We start from the raw sequence: 24,391 nt of genomic DNA, 5'->3' as shown, positions 1-24,391 counted from the left end.
GTCCCAAATGTTCCACCCTGTACCCTGAGACTGTGACTCCTCATTCTAGACCTCCCCCAGCCAGGGGAAACATCCCCCCTGCACCCAGTCTGTCCAGCCCTGTCAGAACCCTATACGTTTCCATGAGATCCCCCCTCACTCCTCCAAACTCCAGCGAATACAGGCCCAGTCGACCCAATCTCTCCCCACACGACAGTCCTGCCATCCCAGGAATCAGTCTGCCGAACCCATTAGCATGGGTAGGAGAAGAGAATATCTCCCGGTGCAGTAAGGCGAGTGGGCAATGGTGAGTCTGGTGAGGTTCACATTTACCGGGACACATGGTGGTGCAGGCAATCTTCTGGACGCTCTGTCCCTCGCAGAAGGTCCCTCCGTTGAGCGGTGCGGGATTGGTGCAGGTGCGCGTACGTTTCTGGTAGCCCCTCCCGCAGCGACTGTTACAGATAGACCACTCTGTCCATGTCGACCAGCCACCGTTAACTGGGGGGGGGGGGGGGGGGGGGGGAGGAGAAGGGAAGAGGGTGAGATGCAATTAAGACAGCGTCTGCAAGGATCAAGAACCAAAGCACAAAACTCCAATTCAATACGTACGGATCCAGTTTTAACTTACACTAGAACTTCGGAACTAAATTATGAAGTGCTATAGAATGTTGTTAATAAATAACATTTTCCATGCACTGCACATTCTGTGGCTATAACCATAAGGATTTTTTTTCTGGGATTAGAATAAAGATGAATATCCTTAATATTAAAATATATTAAAAGAAAAGAAAGACTCTAGCACCTTTCACGACCTCAGGACGTCCCAAAGCACATTACAGCCAATGAAGTACTTTTGTGTGAAGAACAGTCACTTTTGTAATGTAGGAAACGCGGCAGCCAATTTGCGCACAGCAAGGTCCCACAAACAGCAATGAGGTGAATGGCCAGATGATCTGTTTTTTTAGTGACGTTGATTGAGGGAGAAATATTGGCCTCAGGACACCGGGGAGAACTCTCCTGCTCTTCTTTGAAATAGTGCCGCGGGATCTATTGAAATTAATAACCCTGTTATCTGGAGCAAGAAAGTCATTGATGGTGGACTAATCCTCCAGTGATTGTAGCCTAGAAAATGGTGTAGGGTTTGTGGGGGGCCGAGCGATACTGAGCAACAACTTCTCAGGTTTGTGGCTCGGTGCCATTTCTGCCGGTTGAATGCCTATCATTAAATCCCCGTGAGGCTCTTGAGCTGGTGGTGTGCTCACGCTCGTTCCTGCGTGTCCGCAACACGAAGGCAACGGCAGCAGTTTCCATCACGCGGTGTGGTCAGAATCTTCACCGTGGTGGGCATAGCCTTCAGCGCTCCCCTGTCACTTGATTTAGCAAAGGAGCAGCGAGAGCAGAGAACACAGAACATCAGGAACAAGGAGGAGGCCATTCAGCCCCTGGAACCTGTTCCGCCGTTCAATTAGCTTAGGGCTGATCTGCACCTCAAACTCCATTGACCCACCTTTGCTCCCTATCCCTTGATACACTTATCTAACAAACATCTACCCATCTCAATCTTGGAAGCTCCAACTGACCCCCAGCATCCACAGCCTTTTGAGGGCGAGAGTTGCAGATTTCCACCGCCCTTTGTGCTTCCCGACATCACCCCTGAACGGCCTGGCTCTAATTTTAAAGTGACGCCCCCTTGTTCTGGACTCCCCCCACACCAAAGGAAATAGTTTCTCTCTATCTACCCGATCTAATACTTATACCATTTTAAACACCTAAATTAGATCACCCCTTAATCTTCTATACTCAAGGGAACACAAGCCAAGTTTATGCAATCTGCCCTCATAATTTAACTTTTTAAGCCTCAGTATTGTTTCGGTGAATCGGCGCTGCAGCCCCTCCAAGGCTGATATATCCTTCCTGAGGTGCGGGGCCCAGAACTGATCACAGTGACTCCAGATGGGGTCTGACCAGGGCTCGATGCAACTTTCTATTCCAGCCCCCTTGGGATAAAGGCCAATATTCCATTAGCCTTTTTAATTGCTTTTTGTACCTGTCTCCTAGCTTTTAATGATTTGTGCAATCGGACTCCCAAAGCTCTTTGCTCCGCTGGAGTTCCTACTTTCTCATCATTCAGAAAACAGAAGTGCTGCCAGAGATGCTGGATGGCATTCGAGGTGTTTTGTCCCCTGCCTGCTGCTATGTTTTCATTGCATCAACAAGCCAGGCACAAATATTTGGCAATGGATATATATAGAAAACAGACTAGATGCAGGAAGGATGTTCCCGATGGCGGGGGAGTCCAGAACCAGGGGTCACAGTCTAAGGATAAGGGGTAAGCCATTTAGGACTGAGATGAGGAGGAATTTCTTCACCCAGAGAGTGGTGAACCTGTGGAATTCTCTACCACAGAAGGCAGCTGAGGCCAATTCATTAAATATATTCAAGAAGGAGTTAGATATATTTCTTAAGGCTAAAGGGATCAAGGGATATGGGGAGAAGGCAGGGACAGGGTACTGAATTTGGATGATCAGCCATGATCGCATTGAATGGCGGAGCAGGCTCGAGGGGCCGAATGGCCTACTCCTGATCCTATCTTCTATGTTTCTATGTTTCTATGCAGCACGGAAGGAGGCCATTCGGCCCCTCGTGCCCGTGCCGGCTCTTGGAAAGAGCTCTTCAATTGGCGAAACTCCCCCCTGCTCTTTCCCCATAGCCCTGCACATTTTTTCTTTTTAAACATATATCCAATTCCCTTTAGAAAGTTTCTATTGAATCTGCTTCCACCGCCCTTTCAGGCAGCGCGTTCCAGATCACAACAACTCGCTGGTTCTTTCGCCAATTATCTTAACTCTGTTTCCTTTGGTTTCCGACCCTCCTGCCAGTGGAAACAGTTTCTCTGTATTTACTCCGTCAAAACCCTCCATAATTGTGGACACCGCTTGACGTAAGAAAACTACTAGGCACTTGGTCTAAGCGTTTAGCAAAGCTTTAATCAACTGCTTTACAACATGGAGGCCTAGTTGTGTCCTTCACTAGTTCCTGTTAAGAATATCCTGGGCAAGCTGGGCCCGTGCCCGAGTATTTATACTCTCCCTGGACAGTGCCACCCGCAGGCCACTCAGTATTATTTCATAAGTCTTTCTTTCATGAATGACTGATTCATGTCACCGCTATTAAATCTCCACTTAATCTTCTCTGCTCTAAGGAGAACAATCCCAGCTTCTCCAGTCTTGCCCCCAGAGCCTGAGGGTAAGCAGAAGCCAGTTAACGCATTAGAAGGGGTAGAGAGGAGGTTTACCAGCGAGTTACCAGGGATGAGGGACTTCAGTTATGAGGAGATGTTGGAAAAGTTGGGATTGTTCTCCCTGGAACAGAGGAGGTTAAGAGGTGACTTAATGGAGGTTTTCAAGATGATGAGGGGTTTTGATAGAGTAAATCAGGAAAAACTATTCCCTCTGGCGAGTGGGTCAATAACTTGAGGTCATAGATTTAAAATCATTGGAAAAAAATCTAGAGGGGAGATGAGGAGAATGTTTTTCACTCAGAGAGGTGACGAGATCTGGAACGCTCGGCCCGAAAAGGTGGTGGATGCTGATTCCATCAATAATTTTTAAAAGGGAGTTGGATGGGTTCTTGAGGATGAGGAACTCACAGGGTTACGGACAACAAGCGGGGGGTGTGGGACTTAATGCGGCTGCTCTTTCAAAGATTCAGCACAGGCACGGCGGGCCGAATGGCCTCCCTCGGTGTTGCAAGTTTCTATGATTCTATAACACTGCCTGTGGCCCTGGAAGTGATCAACATCTTTTTAGGCCTCCACTTCCTCGCAGGTCACTGCAGGGACCAGTTGCAGTGAAAGCCAGTTTGCTCTCCACAAATGTAGCAAGGGGTGGGTGGTGGGGGCGGGAGGGGGAGTTGCGGTCACAGGTGTATTATTACAACAGGGTCAGTTTCCCCCACTGAAGGGCCTTGATAGAGTGATCACACACTGAGCAATGCAGATGTGCGAGTGATCACACACTGAGCATTCCAGGTGTGCGAGTGATCACACACTGAGCAATGCAGATGTGGGAATGATCACACACTGAGTAATACAGATGTGGGAATGATCACACACTGAGCAATACAGATGTGGGAATGATCACACACTGAGCAATACAGATGTGGGAATGATCACACACTGAGCAATGCAGATGTGGAATGATCACACACTGAGCAATACAGATGTGGGAATGATCACACACTGAGCAATCCAGATGTGGAATGATCACACACTGAGCAATCCAGATGTGGAATGATCACACACTGAGCAATCCAGATGTGGAATGATCACACACTGAGCAATGCAGATGTGGGAATGATCACACACTGAGCAATACAGATGTGGGAATGATCACACACTGAGCAATCCAGATGTGGAATGATCACACACTGAGCAATACAGATGTGCGAGTGATCACACACTGAGCAATCCAGATGTGGAATGATCACACACTGAGCAATACAGATGTGGGAATGATCACACACTGAGCAATCCAGATGTGGAATGATCACACACTGAGCAATGCAGATGTGGGAGTGATCACACACTGAGCAATGCAGATGTGGGAATGATCACACACTGAGCAATCCAGATGTGGAATGATCACACACTGAGCAATCCAGATGTGCGAGTGATCACACACAGTAAATGAGACACAGGAGTGATTATACACAGAATAATGAAGGCATGGAAATTATCCTTCGTATCAGTAGAGTGTGAAGGGAAACGCAGAGTCCATGGGTCACTGTTATTTATAGCTTGGCTTTCATTTTATAGGGGTGTCATAATACATAAAGGGTTCTTGGAGCAATTATTGCTGCTGCGAGAGATTAAACTCGGGTTATACTCTCTGCCAGTTACAGGATTATTTTAATAAGGCAACATGTACCAGTTTATTGCTTTCGCAGGTTGTCTCTTCAGAAGTGAGTAAACTATTGAAGTGAGCTGTTAAACAGCAAAAGCAGACCTGCTTAAACAGGAACGAGTGCAGTAGATTATAAGTTAAGCAAAGCCCTTAATCCATTTTCTAAATAACTCCAATTTACCGCAAGTCAGATAGTAGGTCCAGTTTTTGGACTAATACACTAAACTGTCTCTCGACAAAATTCTTAATTGGTGACATTGTGGATGCGAAAATCCAGGGGACTCTAATAAATAGATCCTCACTGAAGGATTAGATTTGTGACATGACATGGCTGGATTACCACAATTTAATTTGTAGCTGATTACCTGGAAATAACACTTCAATGAAATCATTTAATTGAAGGGTTTAAGATGGTATAATTAACTGAAATTTAATCACGTGGATTCCAAAGTATCTAAATCTTCTTCTATAGAGTAGTAAGAGTCTTTTGTATAGTGCACACTTCCTGTAACATTCACCGTAACCATTTCTCCAATATCTCCAAATTTGCAGACGACACAAAGCTGGGTGGGCGCGTGTGCTGTGAGGAGGATGCCGAGAAACTCCAGGATGATTTGGACAGGTTGGGTGATTGGGCAAAAGCATGGCAGATGCAATATAACGTGGATAAATGCGAGGTTATCCACTTTGGTGGCAAAAACAGGAAGGCAGATTATTATCTGAATGGCAATAGATTGGGAGAAGGGGAAGTGCAACGAGACCTGGGTGTCCTTGTGCACCAGTCGCTGAAGGTAAGCATGCAGGTGCAGCAGGCAGTTAAGAAGGCAAATGGCATATTGGCCTTCGTAGCGAGAGGGTTTGAGTACAGGAACAAGGATGTCTTGCTGCAGTTATACAGGGCCTTGGTGAGACCACATCTTGAGTATTGTGTGCAGTTTTGGTCGCCTTATCTGAGGAAGGATGTTCTTGCCATGGAAGGAGTTCAGCGAAGATTCACCAGGCTGATACCTGGGATGGCAGGAATGACGTATGAGGAGAGATTGGGTCGATTGGGCTTGTACTTGCTGGAGTTTAGAAGAATGAGAGGGGATCTCATCGAAACTTTAAAAATTCTGACAGGACTGGACAGACTAGATGCAGGAAGGATGTTCCCGATTGTTGGGGAGTCCAGAACCAGGGGTCACAGTCTAAGGATAAGGGGTAGGCCATTTAGGACAGAAATGAGGAGGAATTTCTTCACCCAGAGAGTGGTGAACCTGTGGAATTCTCTGCCACAGAGGGCGGTAGAGGCCAATACATTAAATATATTCAAGAAGGAGTTGGATATATTTCTTAAGGCTAAAGGGATCAAGGGGTATGGGGAGAAAGTAGGGACAGGGTACTGAATTTGGATGATCAACCATGATTGCATTGAATGGCGGAGCAGGCTCGAGGGGCCGAATGGCCTACTCCTGCTCCTATCTTCTATGTTTCTATGTTTCTCCACTGAAGTCTTATGACTCGAGGGATAATTTCACATATCTCCATTACTCTGGGGGGGAATTTTAACTCCCAAAAAAACGCGTAGGTTGGGGTTGGGTGGGAGGTTAAAGTATTAAAAACGGAATCCTGACCCCAACCCGCCTCCTTCCGGTTTTAACGGAGGCGGGACGGGGGGGTGGGCAACCAACCCGCTGCCAGGAGGCGGGTCGCCCATTTAAATATTATAATGAGGCTGCGTGCCTTGTGGCGAACCACCATTAAAAATTTAACTCCGGCTGGTCGGGTGTCCCGGGCCTCGGGTAACCTGCCCGCTAAAGGGAGGCGAGGACCGCCAGATCCAGGGGGGTAAGTGCCTTTCCACTTCCCTGCTGGATCCAGCGTCCCTGCCTCACCCACCCCCAGCGATCAGACATTCCCCAAGGCCTCCGATTGCCCCCCCCCCCCAGCCACCCGCCGCCCATCTGGCTGGCTGCAAACAGGGTGGGTGGGAAACAGATCTTTCAAATGGTAATCGGGCCCTGCCGTTAAATTCGTCAGGGCCTGCGGGAAACCCGTTCTCCCGACAGCTTTCTAGCCCCCCTCCCCCACTGCCTCCAGATTAAAATTCCGGCCTGTGGCCTTCATAGCAAGAGGATTCGAGTACAGGAGCAAGGATGTCTTGCTGCAGTTGTACAGGGCCTTGGTGAGACCACACCTTGAGTATTGTGTGCAGTTTTGGTCGCCTTATCTGAGGAAGGATGTTCTTGCCATGGAGGGAGTGCAGCGAAGATTCACCAGACTGATACCTGGGATGGCAGGAATGACGTATGAGGAGAGAGTGGGTCGAATGGGCTTATACTCACTGGAGTTCAGAAGAATGAGAGGGGATCTTATTGAAACTTATAAAATTCTAACAGGACTAGACAGACTAGATGCAGGAAGGCTGTTCCTGATGGCTGGGGAGTCCAGAACCAGGGGTCACAGTCTAAGGATAAGGGGTAAGCCATTTAGGACAGAGATGAGGAGGAATTTCTTCACCCAGAGAGTGGTGAACCTGTGGAATTCTCTACCACAGAAGGCAGTAGAGGCCAATTCATTAAATATATTCAAGAAGGAGTTGGATATATTTCTTAAAGCTAAAGGGATCAAGGGATATGGGGAAAAAGCAGGGACAGGGTACTGAATTTGGATGATCAGCCATGATCTCATTGAATGGCGGAACAGGCTCGAGGGGCTGAATGGCCTACTCCTGCTCCTATCTTCTATGTTTCTATGTGTCTCACTCCCACGTTGTCGTTATTTTGCAGCACTGTATGATAAAACGCTGTGTACAATCTGTACCGATCATGCATCTATCAATAGTTACGATAGCCTGTCACGGTATCGTGTGTTAGCTTACCGTAGACGATGACGGTAGCTGTGGTGCTTCTCCGGCGGGCCACTATGTTTTTGGCGACACATGTGTAGTTAGCGGTGTCAGACAGTCGGGCCTGTTTGATGATCAGATTGTGGTCGATGGTCAGGTAGAAGTTCCGATCCGTCACCGGGTCAATGACTTCTTCGTTTTTCAACCACTCCACCTGGAATTTAAGAGATCACGCTGCACTGTGACAACTTGTAAACTCTGAATCACTTGTATCATCATGAATAAGTATTACCAGGCACAACACGACTGTATTAAACCAAATGTATTCACAGTCTCATCAACAAATGATGTCTTAATGCAGTCTTGTAGCTCCCATCAGTGATTAGAATCCGAGCAGAGACATTCAACCCAAGAAAGTCCTAGGACCGAATCCTAGTCTGTCTTGAGTTAGTTGACCTCAGCTGGATTGGCAGCAAGAGTGCTTTAATAAACCTCAGTGACCCCCCAGGTTAAGAAGGAGGGGAGGGGGCAAATTCATCCAGGGTTCCTAATCTTGGTTGCTGGAAAGACATGTGCATGAACATTTAGCGGAGGTTTGACATGGGCACCAGGCCTTCCACAGTTGAATATTCTGCTAAAGCTCTCTTATTGAGGTTTATATGTGAGAACTAGCCAACTTGGGTGATGTACTGGAGGGTTGCCAGTACCCGTGGAACCAAACCGTTAGCGCCTAGAATCATAGAAATTTACAGCACAGAAGGAGGCCATTTGGCCCATCGTGTCTGTGCCAGCCGAAAAAGAGCTCTCCAGCCTAATCCCACTTTCCAGCTCTTGGTCCGTAGCCCTGCAGGTTACGGCGCTTCAAGTGCATATCCAAGTACTTTTTAAATACGATGAGTGTTTCTGCCTCTACCACCCTTTCAGGCAGTGAGTTCCAGACCCCCACCACCCTCTGGGTGAAAAAAGTTCTCCTCAACTCCCCTCTAATCCTTCTACCAATTACTTTAAATCTGTGCCCCCTGGTTATTGACCTCTCTGCTAAGGGAAATAGGTCCTTCCTATCCACTCTATCTAAGATTAGGAGAGGAGAGGTGAAAACTGGGGTAAAAATATGGGCATCTGGTTCTAAAGGGACCAATAGTTTTATGATGGAATTATTTTCTTTACAGGGTTAAGAGAGTGAGGAACATTCTCAACGCTCATTCACACTAACATGGAAACAATTGGACCAGAACTCAAACCACGACGCAATAATAACCATCGACGTTCAGAATACATCGCGCTAATGGTCTGTTACTTTTATTTATGACCCTCTGAAACAGTCACCTCTGCTCAGCTCTGGGCTTTCCCTTCACTGAGCATGCTCCGTAGCCTATTAGATCATGTAAGAAGTCACACAACACCAGGTTATAGTCCAACAGTTTTCTTTGAAATCACAAGCTTTCGGAGCGCTGCTCCTTCGTCAGGTGAAGTGGAGAGATGCATAAAGACACAGCTTATATAGTCAGAGAATAATGTCAGATGTTTACAGGTAATCTTTCTAACTGCCAACTTTTGGGGTTGTAGTCCCGCCTCCATTGAGTTCTAGCCAACCCACGCGATTTAGACTTGATTGACCTTGTTGAGCCCGCCCAGCAGGCTAAGCAGGCCAATTAAGGGCCACCCGGCAACAGGTGACGTCACAGATTGAAATTTCATCTGTCAAGACTTTTTAACAGATGAAATATCAACGTTTCACAGCTGTTTGAAGCTGTCAAACACTGGCAATCTGTACTCCAGGTTAATTCCTTCCTCTCAGGATGATTTAGAGATTTCCCCGGAACAGAAAGCAGAGGCTGCAGATTTTGACAGATCGCGGCCATTCTGCTTTCTGTGCCGGTGAGATGAGGGACTCCTGAGACCTGAAGGAAGGAAGGCTGTAAAGGTAAGTAAAAGTTAGTAGAATTTCTTTAAACACTTTACACAGACCAAACACACTTACCTCTGCACTCATGCACCTATCACTCACCTGAACACCGGATATCTCGAACCCGCCAAGCCCTTCATCCCGACGGCCCGCCTTGCTAATTTGTCGTGGTTTGGAGCCGTCGGGAATCCCACACTTCAACAATGAAAATAGGGATTAGGCTAAAAACTGCCTGTTAACAGGCAGTTAATTGGCACTAATCCCCTTCCCGCCTTGGGTAGGCGGGCCCCAGTGCGGGGCGGGTACCCGCCTCCTTTGATACTGACATGGAGGCAGGTTGGGGGTGGGATGGGGTTGGGACCCCCGATTTCGGGATTTTAAACCCCCACACGCCTCCAATCCTGCCTCCACGGCCCAATGAAAATCCAACCCATTATCTCTGCAGCATCAGCCAGGGCGCTGAAACAAGGCTGCACGCTCACTGGGGTCGACCTTCTTTAAAAAAAGCCGCACAGTGCAGTGAGGGAGCACCAGCGAGCATAAACCCGACAAAGCAGACAGTGTGTCCCAGCTACAAGATGCACGGCAGCAACTCGCCAAGGCTTCTTCCACAGCCCCTCCCGAACCCACGACCTCTGCCACCTAGAAGGACAAGGGCAGCAGGCGCCTGGGAACACCGTCACCTCCAAGTTCCACCTCCGAGTCACACACACCATCCTGACTTGGAAGTATATCGGCCGTTCCTTCGTCGTCGCTGGGTCAAAATCCTGGCGCTCCCTCCCTAACAACACTGTGGGAGCACCTTCACCACACGGACTGCAGTGGTTCAAGAAGGCCACCACCTTCTCAAGGGCAACTGGATATGGGCAATAAATGCTGGGCCTCGCCAGTGACGCCCACATCCCGTGAGTGAATTAAAAAAAAAGCCGCCACACTGCATGAAAAGCGAGGTGGAATCACCAGCGATGACAGCACTGCTACTGCACCTGGCGATCTCGCTTAAAGGCTGTGAGCGTTATAATTGCGATGAGCCAGCAAAACTGCTTCTGTTCATGCTGTACAGCAGGAGAGGAATCTGGTACACACTGCGATGTACACAGATGAGCAGTACCAAGAGGCTGCTCACCGCCTCCCCCAGCTAATTACTAATTTGCTCTGATTGCACGCTATACAACATCAGCCTGTATTATGATATATTTATACACTAATTATCAGACATGAATGCGTTCAGATATGTCTGGGATGGAAGTGGGGGGAGGGGGGCTGTTGCCTTGTCTGCGCATCTCTTAATTCTTTTTTTGGGGGAAAGATTTTGTCCGGGCAAGTTCGCCCTTAACTTGTGGACCAGCGGGACCTTCCAGGCAGCCACCGGAGACACCTCAGGGAGTCAGCGCCGTTGTCACGTGTTGTACCGAGGGCAGTTAGGGAGCGCCCTGTCTCATCACATGTCTCACCGCGTGCACCTCAGCAGGAACTAGGAGCACAACAGCCGGGGGGAGGGGAGAGGGCTGCATGAGGGTCTTACGCCGGGATTTTCAACATCAACACCACTAAATCTGGTCATTATCGCATTGCTGTTTGTGGGAGCTTGCTGTGCGCAAATTGGCTGCCGCGTTTCCTACATTACAACAGTGACTACACTTCAAAAGTACTTCACTGGCTGCGAAGCACTTTGAGACGTTCTGTGCTCCTAAAAGGCGCTGCAGGAAACTCTTTGGTATCCGGCACCGACGGGACCGGGATGGTGCCAGTTGATTAAAAATTCCGGATGACGGAGAGGGTTATCTACCGAGGCTATTTTTAACAAACAAAAATAAAAAAGTCAAGAAATGTGCAGTATACAGTAACTGGGTACTCACCTACAGAATGTTGTGTTAAATGGATGGTGGAAGATGCTTGATTAAGTACAGTACTGCCAGTTGAGGGTAATCCATAACTCTTTAATTACTTAACAGTGAAACAAAACTTATACAGTAAACAGAAAAATGGCGGATCGGAAGAGACTCCTGGCAGCGCGGGAGAGTCAGACTCCTGTTATTGAGGTGTTCGGACTTCCGACAGCGCCAAGAAGCCGAGTAGTGGCAGTTTGGAGAACTACCCCCCACTGACTAACTCAGCCACCGCGGGAGACTCGGACTCGGACTCGGCAACATTGCCGGTTATTGAGGTGTTGTTTTCGGAGTATGAATTTTGCCGGTTAATAGAGAATTCTGGATATTTGGTGCCATTTAAACGAGAGTTTCCTGTATATAAATGCAAGTTCTTTCTTTCCCTTTTCCTCAAGGTTGCTTCCTCCGATCGGCCGGCAAGGCTTTGGCAGTTACCCCGGAGAGGTACTGTTTCTACCGATCTTCCACCGAAGTTACAACTGGGAGTACTCCCCCCTCTCCCACCCTCCAAGGAGATTCCCGGCGTCAATGCCCAGCTATTCCAACGGGCAGTGCAAATGGGCACTATTATTCATTTTTTGACATATCTGCAATCACCGAATTGCTTTTAACCATTAATACAAAAAGAAAACACGGCAGATGCTGGAAATCTGAAATAAAAACAAAATGCTGGAGAAACTCAGCAGGTCAGGCATGAAGATGAACAAGGTAAAAGAGACAAGCGGAACTTCCGTTCTGATGAAAGATCATCGACCTGAAACATTGACTCTGTTTCTCTCTTCACAGATGCTGAGTTTCTCCAGCATTTTGTATTTTTTTTGGCTTTTAACCATTCTTGTTCTCCTGCGTATCTTTCGACCTTTAGATGACTATATTTTCCTGCGCAATGAAAGAATGACTGAGTCCAATACATATCAGAACTGAATTCATTTTATTAAGTGTTCCTTGTGTTTGTGTTAATGTATTTCCACACGTTTGCCCTTTGTTGTGATCTTCTCCAGGCTGACTGTCGCTGTGCCCCATCACTAAGTGCCAGCTTGGCTCACTGGAAGCACTCTCGTTCTTCGAGCTGGACGTTCCTGGGCTCGAGCTGTACCGCAGGCCTTAAGCACTTAGCGTAGGCTGACACTCCCAGTGCAGCACCGAGGGAGCTCTGCACTGTCGGAGGAGCCGCCTTTCTGATGAGACGTTAAACCCAAGGCCCTGTCAGCCTGTTAAGGTGGGCGTAACCATCACCCCCTGCACTCGCTGAACTACGTTGACTCCCGGTCCAGCAACGTCTCGATTTTAAAATGTTAAACCTTGTTTTCAAATCCCTCCATGGCCTCGCCCCTCCCTATCTCTGTAACTTCCTCCAGCTCTACAACCCTCCGAGATCTCTGCGCTCCTCTAATTCTGGCCTCTAGGGCATCTCCGATTTCCTTCGCTCCACCATCGGTGGCCATGCCTTCAGCTGCCTAGGCTCTAAACTCCGAAATTCCCTCCCTAATCTCTCCGCCTCGCCACCTCTCTCTCCTCCTTTACGATGCACCTTAAAACCTACCGTCACCTGTCCTAATATCTTTTTATGTGGCTCGGTGTCAAATTTTGTTTGATAATCGCTCCTGTGAAGCACCTTGGGAAGTTTTACTACTTTAAAGGTGCCGTGTAAATACAATTTGTTGGTAAAAGCACAATTTCGAAGAAGAGCAGGGAGTTCGACTGGAGCCCTGGGCCAACATTCATCCCTCAACCAACATCATTAAAAACAGATGGGGTTCCTTTCGACATCTCACCCCTTGGCTGGTAACTTGGTGCAGCAACTAACTCCCCCGCCCATTGCAGAACTCAGCCCAAATTTCAAACTGTTGTTGGGGATGAAAACCGGGCGGGTTCTACAACAAGTCGCTCGCTCCACCAGGCAGTGAAGCTGAGAAACCACCCAAGTTATCTGCTCGCTGGCCTCGTTTACCCTTTGTGGGATCTCGCTGTGCTCAAATTGGCCGCCGTGTTTGTGGCAGCACAACAGTGACCGCAGTTCGAAAGCAGTTCATCGGCTGTGAAGCACCTTGCGAGATCTCGAGGACATGAAAGGCGCTGTGTACACATGCAAATTCTTTCTTTCCTACTACAGGAAACTCTCGATTTACCAGCACCTAAATAACCGGAAATCTCTGTTAACCAGCAAAATTCAGGAGTAGGTTCAGGTAAGTTTTACTTCATATTAGTGGCCGTTCCTGGATCTGTGGCTGTGTAACCGGGGTTCCTGCACCTGTTGCTATGCAACAGGGACGCCTGGATCTGTGGCCGGGGTTCCTGCACCTGTTGCTATGCAACAGGGACGCCTGGATCCGTGGCTGGGGTTCCTGCACCTGTTGCTATGCAACAGGGATGCCTGGATCTGTGGCCATGTACGGGGCTCTCGTACCTTTTACTATACCTCTCTGTAATCCGGACTTTTTGATAAACCGGCACCACGCCGGTCCCGTCGTTGCCGGATAAAAAAGAGTTTCCTACTACATGCTCCTCTACCCGAGGGAGCAGCCAGTGGCTGTGAAGTTACAGGAGTTATGTAAGGCCCGTTAGTTGTCTCAGTGCCTTTTCCCAATGGACCTCATAGAACTATACAGCTCAGAAGGAGGCCATTCGGCCCATCCTGCCTGTGCCAGCTCTTGGAAAAAGCGATCCAATTAGTCCCACTCTTCCCCATAGCTATTTTTTCCCTTCAAGTATTTATCTAATTCCCTTTTGAAAGTTACTATTGAATCTGCTTCCACCGCCCTTTCAGGCAGCGCATTCCAGATCACAACTCGCTGCATAAAGAAAATTCTCGTTTCCCCTCTGGTTCTTTTGCAGTTACCTTCAATCTCTGTCCTCTGCTTACCGACCCTCGTGCCAGTGCAAACAGTTTACTCTGTCAAAACCCCTCATGATTTTGAACACCTCTACGAAATCTCCCCTTAACCTTCTCTGCTCTCAGGAGAAAAACCCCAGCTTCTCCAGTCTCTCCACATAACTGAAGTCCCTCGTCCCTGGTGCCATCCTAGTAAATCCCCTCGGCACCCTCTCCAAGGCCTTGACCTCCAAGGACCTGTATAAGTGCCAGGTGCCTCGAATGTTAAGGGTCGCTGTGGGCTCAGTGGCCACCATCACGAGTTCAGGGCTATGAGATGGCACAGAACTGCTGCCAATATGTGCGCCAAACAGCTGCACCAGTGCTACATTCACGCAGTGCAACTCGCAAAGTTAGCTCATGAGACTCCGCGTGCACAGAATAGGAGGCGCCTAAGAGGGTTCTATCAAGGGATATGGGGAGAAAGCAGGGACAGGGTACTGAATTTGGATGATCAGCCATGATCTCATTAAATGGCGGAACAGGCTCGAGGGGCCGAATGGCCTACTCCTGCTCCTATCTTCTATGTTTCTATGTTTCACAATTCCTCTGTCGTGGTTAAATCCTCCAAGCTTGCTGAAGCTGGCTGTTACTGCGGTGACCACAATGACTCCAAAGCAGCAACACCCCAAAGAGATGCTCGTAATGTGCCTATTGCCTGTATAATTTTCCAAAACTCACTGGACTCAGCAAAGGTCCCGGCAGATTGGAAAACTGCTAATGTAACACCCTTATTTAAAAAGGGTAGTAGGCAGAAGGCTGGAAACTATAGACCTGTTAGCCTAACATCTGTGGTTGGTAAAATGTTAGAGTCCATTATTAAGGAGACAGTAACGGGACATTTGGATAAACATAATTTAATAGGGCAAACTCAGCATGGTTTCATGAAGGGGAAGTCATGTTTAACAAATTTGCTTGAGTTTTTTGAGGAAGTAACATACAGGGTGGATAAAGGGGAACCAGTGGACGTAGTGTATTTAGACTTCCAAAAGGCATTTGACAAGGTGCCACACAAAAGATTATTGCTCAAGATAAAAAATCACGGGATTGGGGGTAATATTCTGGCATGGGTGGAGGATTGGCTCTCTAACAGAAAGCAGAGAGTTGGGATAAATGGTTCGTTCTCAGATTGGCAACCAGTAACTAGTGGTGTTCCGCAGGGGTCAGTGCTGGGTCCCCAACTCTTTACAATCTATATTAACAATTTGGAGGAGGGGACCGAGTGTAACATATCAAAGTTTGCAGATGATACAAAGATGGGAGGGAAAGTAGTGAGTGAGGAGGACATAAAAAACCTGCAAAGGGACATAGACAGGCTAAGTAAGTGGGCAGAGATTTGGCAGATGGAATACAATACTGGAAAGTGTGAGGTTATGCACTTTGGCAGGAAAAATCATAGAGCAAGTTATTATCTTAATGGCAAGAAACTGGAAAGTACTGTAGTACAAAGGGATCTGGGGGTCCTGGTGCACGAAACTCAAAAAGTTAGTATGCAGGTGCAGCAAGTGATTAAGAAGGCCAATGGAATGTTGGCTTTTATTGCTAGGGGGTTGGAATATAAAAACAGGGAGGTATTGCTGCAGTTGTACAAGGTATTGGTGAGGCCGCACCTGGAATACTGCATACAGTTTTGGTGTCCATACTTAAGAAAAGACATACTTGCTCTCGAGTCAGTACAAAGAAGGTTCACTCGGTTATTCCCGGGGATGAGGGGGTGGTCATATGAGGAGAGGTTGAGTAGATTGGGACTCTACTCATTGGAGTTCAGAAGAATGAGAGGCGATCTTATTGAAACATATAAGATTGTGAAGGGGCTTGATCGGGTGGATGCGGTGAGGATGTTCCCAATGATGGGTGAAACTAGAACTAGGGGGCATAATCTTAGAATAAGGGGCTGCTCATTCAAAACTGAGATGAGGAGAAACTTCTTCACTCAGAGGGTGGTAGGTTTGTGGAATTTGCTGCCCCAGAAAGCTGTGGAAGCTACATCATTAAATAAATTTAAAACAGAAATAGATAGTTTCCTAGAAGTAAAGGGAATAAAGGGTTACGGGGAGCGGGCAGGAAATTGGACATGAGTCTGGGTTCGGAATGGTCATGGCCCTGTGGGTAGTGGAGCGGGCCCAGGGGCCGTGTAGCCTTGTTCTGCTCCTACTGTGTTCTAATTCTGTTAGATTTCAGGAGATGGTTTTATTCCTGTTCCTGGCTGGGGTGGAGATCGCCTTTACAGAAGGTAAGTACTGTAGAAAATATAGGGACAGAGTGATCTCCTGGAAGAATTTCGATCGCCTAGATGGGTCGGAGAGGAATTTCCCAGATTTTTTTCTCCCAAATTGGCCATTGGGTCTTTATCTGGTTTTTCGCCTCTCCCGGGAGATCACATGGGTTCGGGTGGATGCAGAGTGATAGAAGATTTGAGGTTAGGATCAGATCAGCCATGATCTTATTGAATGGTGGAGCAGGCTCGAGGGGCCGATTGGCCTACTCCTGCTCCTATTTCTTATGTTCTTATGTTCTTATAATTGAGGGCTCCATTGTAATTGTCACTGTTGTGACAACTGGTGCTTTAGCACATTACTGGCACGGGAGATAGCAGCGTATGTCTGGATGCTGGACATCTCCATGCCACCCAGACCCATCCTCCGATGTGTGTGCAAAGAGTCAATATGGACTCCGAGTTCTCCCCAGAGTCCTGGCCAATATGTGTCCCTCAACCAACACCTAAGACAGATGCATAAACTGGAAACACTCAGCAGGTCGGGCAGCATCTGTGGGGAGAGAAACAGAGTTAACGTTTCAGGTCGATGACCCTTTGTCAGAACTGGAAAAAAGTTAGAGATGTAACAGGTTTTAAGCAAATGCAGAGGCAGGGAAAAGTGGGGGAGGGAAGGAAAGAACAAAAAGGGAAGGTCTGTGATAGGATGAAAGGCAGGAGTGAGTAAATGACAATAGGGATGGTGGTGCGAGGCAAAAAGGGGGGTGGCAATGGGAGAAGTAAAGAAAAAAAAGATGGATCTAGAGGAGGTAATAGCAGAATCATTACCAACAGCTGCTGTCCGAAAAAATGGGAGTGGTGATTATGACGAAGTGCAATAGATGATCTGGTCATTTATTTAATTGCTGCTTGCAGGAGCTTGCTGTGCGCAAATTGAGCACCGCATTTTCCTACAGTACAACAGTGGCTACACTTCAAAAAAAGGCACTTCATTGGCTGTCAATACGCTGTAACACCTTGCGGTTGAAAAAAGCTGGTTAAATCTGTATCCTCATACGAGGCGCAAGGGAAAGCCGCACAATGAAACTCCACCCTGTACCAACTGGTCCCTCATTAATCATCACCGCATCTTCACCCTGTATTTTCTCATCAATGTCTGCATCTACAGACTGCGTAACTGTGCCGGTGCTCGAACTATCACGTGGTGCTGAGTGGTGTGAGGTTGGTTGAGTGCAGCTGGTGGTCCATTGGGCTCTTCTTGCTCTGTGGAGACAGCAGATGGTTCATTATGAGTTTAAAGCGCGTTTATCCACCTGGGTACTGCATTTCCATTACATGTGACTATTAGAATCATAGAATCTCGCAGCGCAGTAGGAGGCCACCCGGCCCGGCGTGCCTGTGCCGGCTCTTTGAAAGAGCTCTCCAATTTAGCTCCACATCCCAGCTTTTTCCCCCATAACCCTGCCGATTTCTCCTCTTGAAGTACACGTCCAATTGCCGTTTGAAAGTTCCTCTGGAATCTGCTTCCACCACCCTTTCAGGTAGTGCGTTCCAGATGGTAACAACCCTCCGTGTGAAAACATTTCTCCTCGTTTCCCCCCTCGTTCAATTATTATTAAATCTATGGCCTCTGGTCACTTGCCAAAGGAAACAGTTTCTCTCAACTTGCTCTATCAAAACCCCTCATTATTTTGTAAACCACTATTAGGTCTCCCCTTAACCTTCTCTGCTCTAAGGAGAACAATCCCAGCTTGTTTAGGTTTGGAATTCCGTCTTCCTGAAATGCAAGTTCTTTCTTTTTTTTCTTATTTGCTAAATCCTTGCCATGAGTACAATCATTTTGGATATATCTTTTAAAGCGGCCCTACTTTACGGTATCGTTCGCGCTTTTGCCTTGATAGCACGTCCTTTTCCCTGGGACCTCCTACCGCCGTCACGTTGCCATGTGCGACACCGCCCCCTCGCGGTTATACTGCGCTTTGTGCGCCTTGTTTTTCCAAGGCTGGGCGCTTGGCCTCTCCCGCCAGCCAGGCGCCCGTGCCAAGCCAACCCACGATGGCGCGCTCACCGCCACTTCCATAGATAGCGCCCTGGCTGAAGCTGGCTTCGGTCGGGAGCCATTTTTTTTAAAGCGCGCTCGCACTCGTTGCAGCTGGACTCTAGGGCGTACTGTGATTTGTAGGGGATGAAGTGGGCCGGTGGGGGGTGGCGGAGGCGGGGGGCGGCGGAGGCAGGGGGCACGGTGCGTGAGGGGAAGGCGTTAAGTAGCCCATTGAGTGCTTCAGAAGAACGATGGCATCATTACTTCAGGCCTGAGTGGATTGGCTGCTGTTCGTTGGCGTTAATCAAATTGCGGCGGTGCCTTTTTCACAGTCGCCGCTCAGAATGCTAAACGCGGCAACGAACACCATTCAGCTGGTGTTATTTACCCTCGCTAGCCTTTGAAATGATTAACCCCGAGCCTCACAGCAACTGTGCGCCCCGTGACGCTCACACTCCTCCTTCCCCCCACTTGCAGCCCGACAAATCCCCAGCGGAATTCCTTTTTATCCCCCCCTCAAAATGGTCTCTTCCTGTTCTCTAAGGTTGAAAAGCTCGCAATAATTGGCCTGTAATAACTTTGCCTATTTAAATAATTATCAGTTTGATCAAATGCTCCAAAAACATCTTTACATTCCCTGTTTTCTTTCCCCTTTTTTTTCAAGGCCCTCTTCAAAGCCGGGGTCTATTAAGAATTAATATATATATATATTTTTTTGTTCGTTTGTCGACTGTCAGTTCCTTTTTCTTCCTTCTTGCTGACAGTTGCACTTTCGCCCTTAAAGTTAGGAAGGCGTGCAGCAATTTCCTTCAGTTAATTAGAACAAATGCACCAATTACGTTAATACATCTCCTGATGCCGATCAGCAGATAATTAGAGAAAACACATCTGTCCCCTCACCGGAGGGAAATGAAGGGAAAATGAGCTGTTGTTTAGGTGTAGTATCCGGGGACACTGCCATTTTAAACTGCATGTTTGTTAAGCCTGTAGTCATTTGTATTTAATTATAATGTAAATATGTCTGCACTTGTTCACAGAATCCAGTAGGGGGTTGCAGTGAGCCAAACCCCATTCAGAAGCACTTGAATAGTTTAAGAAGGCAAGATAGATTCGCATTTCTATAGCGCCTTGCACAACTTCAGGACGTCCCAAAGCGCTTCACAGCCAATGAAGTACAGGAAACTCTTTTAACCGGCACCTAAATATTCCGAAATCTCTCTTAACCGGCAAAATTCAGGAGTAGGTTCAGGTAAGTTTTACTATATATTAGTGGCCGTGTAACCGGGGTTCCTGCACCTGTGGCCGTGCAACAGTGACTCCTGCATCTGTGGCCGTGTAACCGGGACTCCTGCATCTGTGGCCGTGTAACCGGGACTCCTGCACAAGTGCCGTGTAACCGGGGCTCCTGCACCTGTGGCCGTGTACGGGGCTCTTGTACCTTGGTAAGTATACCTCTCTGTAATCCGGATTTTTTGATCAACCGGCACCACGCCGGTCCCGTCGGTGCCGGGTAAAAAAGAGTTTCCTGTACATTTTTTTTGAAGTGTCGTCACTTGTAATGTGGGGAAACGCGGCAGACAATTGGCACATAGCAAGCTCCCAAAAACAGCGATGAAATAAATGACAGGATAATCTGTGCTTTTTAGTGATGTTGGTTGAGGGATTAAGTATTGGCCTCAGGACACCGGGGATAACTCCCCCTGCTCTTCTTCGAATTAGTGCCGCGGGATCTTTTACGTCCGCCTGAGAGAGCAGACGGGGGCCTCGGTTTGGCGTCTCATCCGAAAGACGGTAACTCCGACAGTGCAGCACTCCCTCAGCACTGCACTGGAGTGTCAGCCTGTTGGGATAATTCAGCTCACAAATGATCACTGATTTTTTGATCGGGATTACCCTGAACCATTTCTGAACAGTTATAGGAGTATCGGAACAGGAGGAGACCATTCAGCCCCTTGAACCTGTTCTGCCATTCAATGAGATCGTGGCTGCTCTGTACCTCAACTCCATCCACCCGCCTTGGTTCCGTAACCTTTAATACTCTTGCCTAACAAAAATCTATCAATCTCAGTTTTGAACTTTTCAATTGGTCCTCAGTATCAACAGCTTTCTGGGGGAGAGAGTTCCAGATTTCCACTGCCCTTTGTGTGAAGAAGTGCTTCCTGACATCACCCCTGAACGGCCTGGCTCTAATTTTAAGGTTGTGCCCCCTTGTTCTGGACTCCCCCCACCAGAGGAAATAGTTCCTCTCTGTATGTGTAGAGGCAGTACATAACTTACCCCAGCTTTCAAATCTTGTGAATTTATAAGCAGAGCCTAGTTTTTTTTAAGTTCTCGTTTTTCCCGTGCAATCTGGCCTTCGATTTGGAGTCTGGCGCAAATCCAGCTGGTAACTGTCACATTAAGGTGGTTATATTGATTAAGATGTGGGATTCCATGCTATCGCATCTAATGATTATGGTCCATAATATGTCGGAGGAGCCGTCTTTCGGATGAGACGCTAAACCGAGGCCCCGCCTGCTCTCTCAGGTGGACGTAAAAGATCCCATGGCACTATTTCGAAGGAGAGCAGGGGGAGTTCTCCCCGGTGTCCTGGGGCCAATATTTATCCCTCAACCAACATAACAAAAAAACAGATTATCTGGTCATTATCACATTGCTGTTTGTGGGAGCTTGCTGTGCGCAAATTGGCTGCCGCGTTTCCCTACATTACAACAGTGACTCCACTTCAAAAGTACTTCATTGGCTGTACAGCGCTTTGAGACGTCCGGTGGTCGTGAAAGGCGCTGTATAAATGCAAGTCTGTCTTTTCTTATAATGGAGATCTATTGTGTTTTTCTGCATGGCTCAGGTCTCTGATCTTCTCCATTACGCCAAAATTGCGAAGTAGATGTTACAAGCACAGATGAGTTGCAGAAGAGGAGTGTACGCTGGCATTGCTCACGCAGAAGCACATTAGGAAACTGTTACCTTGGAGAAAACATTCCGTTAAGTTTTTCGGAAGCGCCGCTCCCAGCTCAGAGCTCCACCCAACTGAAGCACGGATCGGGGAATCGGTGAGCTTGATTGGCGCATTTTCGAGTGGAAAATCAGGAGCGCCACAGATCCAACGCACTGATCTCCGTGCCCGCTTCTCCGATCGGGCACTCCCGCCGAGTGGGCCTCTGTGCCAGGGCTGGCGTCTCCAAACACTAACCCTACTGTCCCTTGTTATTGAAGACATGCTATTTGCCCGACCGCCCTGCCCCCCAAGCCAACCTGTGCCATACCCTACGCAAAACTCGACAGTAAACGCGATTCAATTTGTGCATCAAGCTTCGGAAAAAACAAAAATCAAAATGGCTTTTTACGGGTATTATTCTAAGATGGGAATAATTCCAGTCTTGTCAGGTTTATATAGAATAACTGGTACATGCAGGTACAAACCAACTGAAATCACTTCAAGCTTTAAGATATTTTTTCTCCTTGCTGTTTTGGTGATTGCCTTCGCCCCTCCTTATCTCTGTAATCTCCTCTAGCCCTATAATCCCCCTAGATCTCTGCGCTCCACCTATTCTGGCCTTTTGAACATCCCCGATTTTAATCGCTCCACCATTGGCGGCCGTGCCTTCAGCTGCCTGGGCCCTAAGCTCTGGAATTCCCTCCCTAAACCTCTCCGCCTCTCTCTCCTCCTTTAAGACGCTCCTTAAAACCGACCTCTGTGACCAAGCTTTGGGTCATCTGTCCTAACATCTCCTTATGTGGCTCAGTGTCAAATTTGTTTTTTTTTGACAATGGTCCTTGGGATGTTTTATTACGTTAAAGGTGCTATATAAATAGAAGTTGTTGTTGTTGTCACTGACTTCACCCCCATCCCACAGACTCCACTCCCATCCCACAGATTCCACTCCCATCCCACAGACTCCACTCCCATCCCACAGACTCCACTCCCATCCCACAGACTCCACTCCCATCCCACAGACTCCACTCCCATCCCACAGACTCCACTCCCATCCCACAGACTCCACTCCCATCCCACAGACTCCACTCCAATCCCACAAACTCCACTCCCATCCCACTGACTCCACTCCCTTGCTACAGACTCCACAGCTATGCCACTAACTCCATCCACCTGTCCCAAGCTTACCCAGACTCTTCGCAAGTTTGGAGTCCTGCTTGACCTCCACCTGAGGTTCCATTCCCATCTCCTCTCTGTCGCAAAGACCGCCCATAGAAACATAGAAGATAGGAGCAGGAGTAGGCCATTTGGCCCCTCGAGCCTGTTCTGCCATTTAATGAGATCATGGCTGATCATCCAAATTCAGTACCCTGTCCCTGCTTTCTCCCCATATCACTTGATCCCTTTAGCCTTAAGAAATATACCTAACTCCTTCTTGAATATATTTAATAAGTTGGCCTCAACAGACTGTGACCCCTGGTTCTGGACTCCCCTGCCATCGGAAACATCCTTCCTGCATCTAGTCTGTCTAGTCCTGTTAGAATTTTATAAGTTTCAATGAGATCCCCTCTCATTCTTCTAAACTCTAGCGAATATAAGCCTAATCGACCAAATCTCTCTTCATACGTCATTCCTGCCATCCCAGGTATCAGTCTGGTGAATCTTCGCTGCACTCCCTCCATGGCAAGAACATCCTTCCTCAGATAAGGTGACCAAAACTGCACACAATACTCAAGGTGTGGTCTCACCAAGGCCCTGTACATCTGCAGCAAGACATCCTTGCTCCTGTACTTGAATCCTCTCGCTATGAAGGCCAACATACCAATTGCCTTCTTAACCGCCTGCTGCACCTGCATGCTTACCTTCAGTGACTGGTGCACAAGGACACCCAGTTCTCGTTGCACTTCCCCTTTTCCCAATCTATTGCCATTCAGATAATAATCTGTCTTCCTGTCTTTGCGACCAAAGTGGTTAACCTCGCATTTATCCACATTATACTGCATCTGCCATGCATCTGCCCAGTCACCCAACCTGTCCAAATCATACTAGAGTTTCTCTGCATCCTCCTCACAGCACACATGCCCACCCAGCTTTGTGTCGTCTGCAAACTTGGAGATATTACATCTAGTTCCCTTGTCTAGATCATTAATATATATTGTGAATAGCTGGGGTCCTAGCACCGATCCCTGCGGTACCCCACTAGTCACTGCCTGCTACTCAGAAAAAGACCCGTTTATTCCAACTCTTTGTTTCCTGTCTGCCAACCAGTTCTCTATCCAAGTCAGTACCTTACCCCCAATCCCATGTGCTTTAACTTTGCACGCCAATCTCTGATGCGGGACCTTATCGAAAGCCTTCTGAAAGTCCAAATACACCACATCCACTGGTTCTCCTTTATCTATTCTACCAGTTACATCTTCAAAAATTCCAGTAGATTAGTCAAGCATGATTTACCTTTTGTAAATCCATGTTGACTTTGTCTGATCCTGTCACTGATTTGCAAGTGCTCTGCTATTACATCTTTTATAATGGACTCTAGCATTTTCCCTACTACCGATGCCAGGCTTACTGGTCTATAATTCCCTGTTTTCTCTCTACCACCTTTTTTAAGTAGTGGGGTTACATTAGCTACCCTCCAATCCATGGGAACTATTCCAGAGTCTATATAATTTTGGAAGATGACCAGCAACGCATCTACTATTTCTAGGGCCACTTCCTTAAGTATCCTAGGATGTAGATCATCAGGCCCTGGGGATTTATTGACCTTCAATGCCGTCAATTTCCCTAACACCATTTCCCTACAAATACTGATTTAATTCA

At 47.7% G+C, this 24,391-nt stretch overlaps 1 protein-coding gene across 3 annotated transcripts in view; it reads right to left on the bottom strand.

Moving 5' to 3' along the window:
• LOC147122540 (netrin receptor UNC5C-like) overlaps nt 1-24,391 on the bottom strand; it is a 690,555-nt gene that overhangs the window by 67,081 nt on the left and 599,083 nt on the right. For 2 of the 3 annotated variants that reach the window (XM_086006449.1, XM_086006469.1), the window contains exons 6-7: nt 7,747-7,927; nt 313-480 (exon numbers count right to left, since the gene is read on the bottom strand). In XM_086006449.1, coding sequence (XP_085862575.1) covers nt 313-480; nt 7,747-7,927 — 349 coding nt within the window. The remainder of the gene's footprint in view (nt 1-312; nt 481-7,746; nt 7,928-24,391) is intronic. The other variant, XM_086006460.1, reaches the window with a different exon arrangement.

Source organism: Somniosus microcephalus, chromosome 2 (assembly GCF_052327205.1).
Source record: "Somniosus microcephalus isolate GS21.2 chromosome 2, FLI_Smic_1.0, whole genome shotgun sequence".
Taxonomy (NCBI): Eukaryota; Metazoa; Chordata; class Chondrichthyes; order Squaliformes; family Somniosidae; genus Somniosus; species Somniosus microcephalus.
This window is presented reverse-complemented; position numbering and strand designations above follow the sequence as displayed.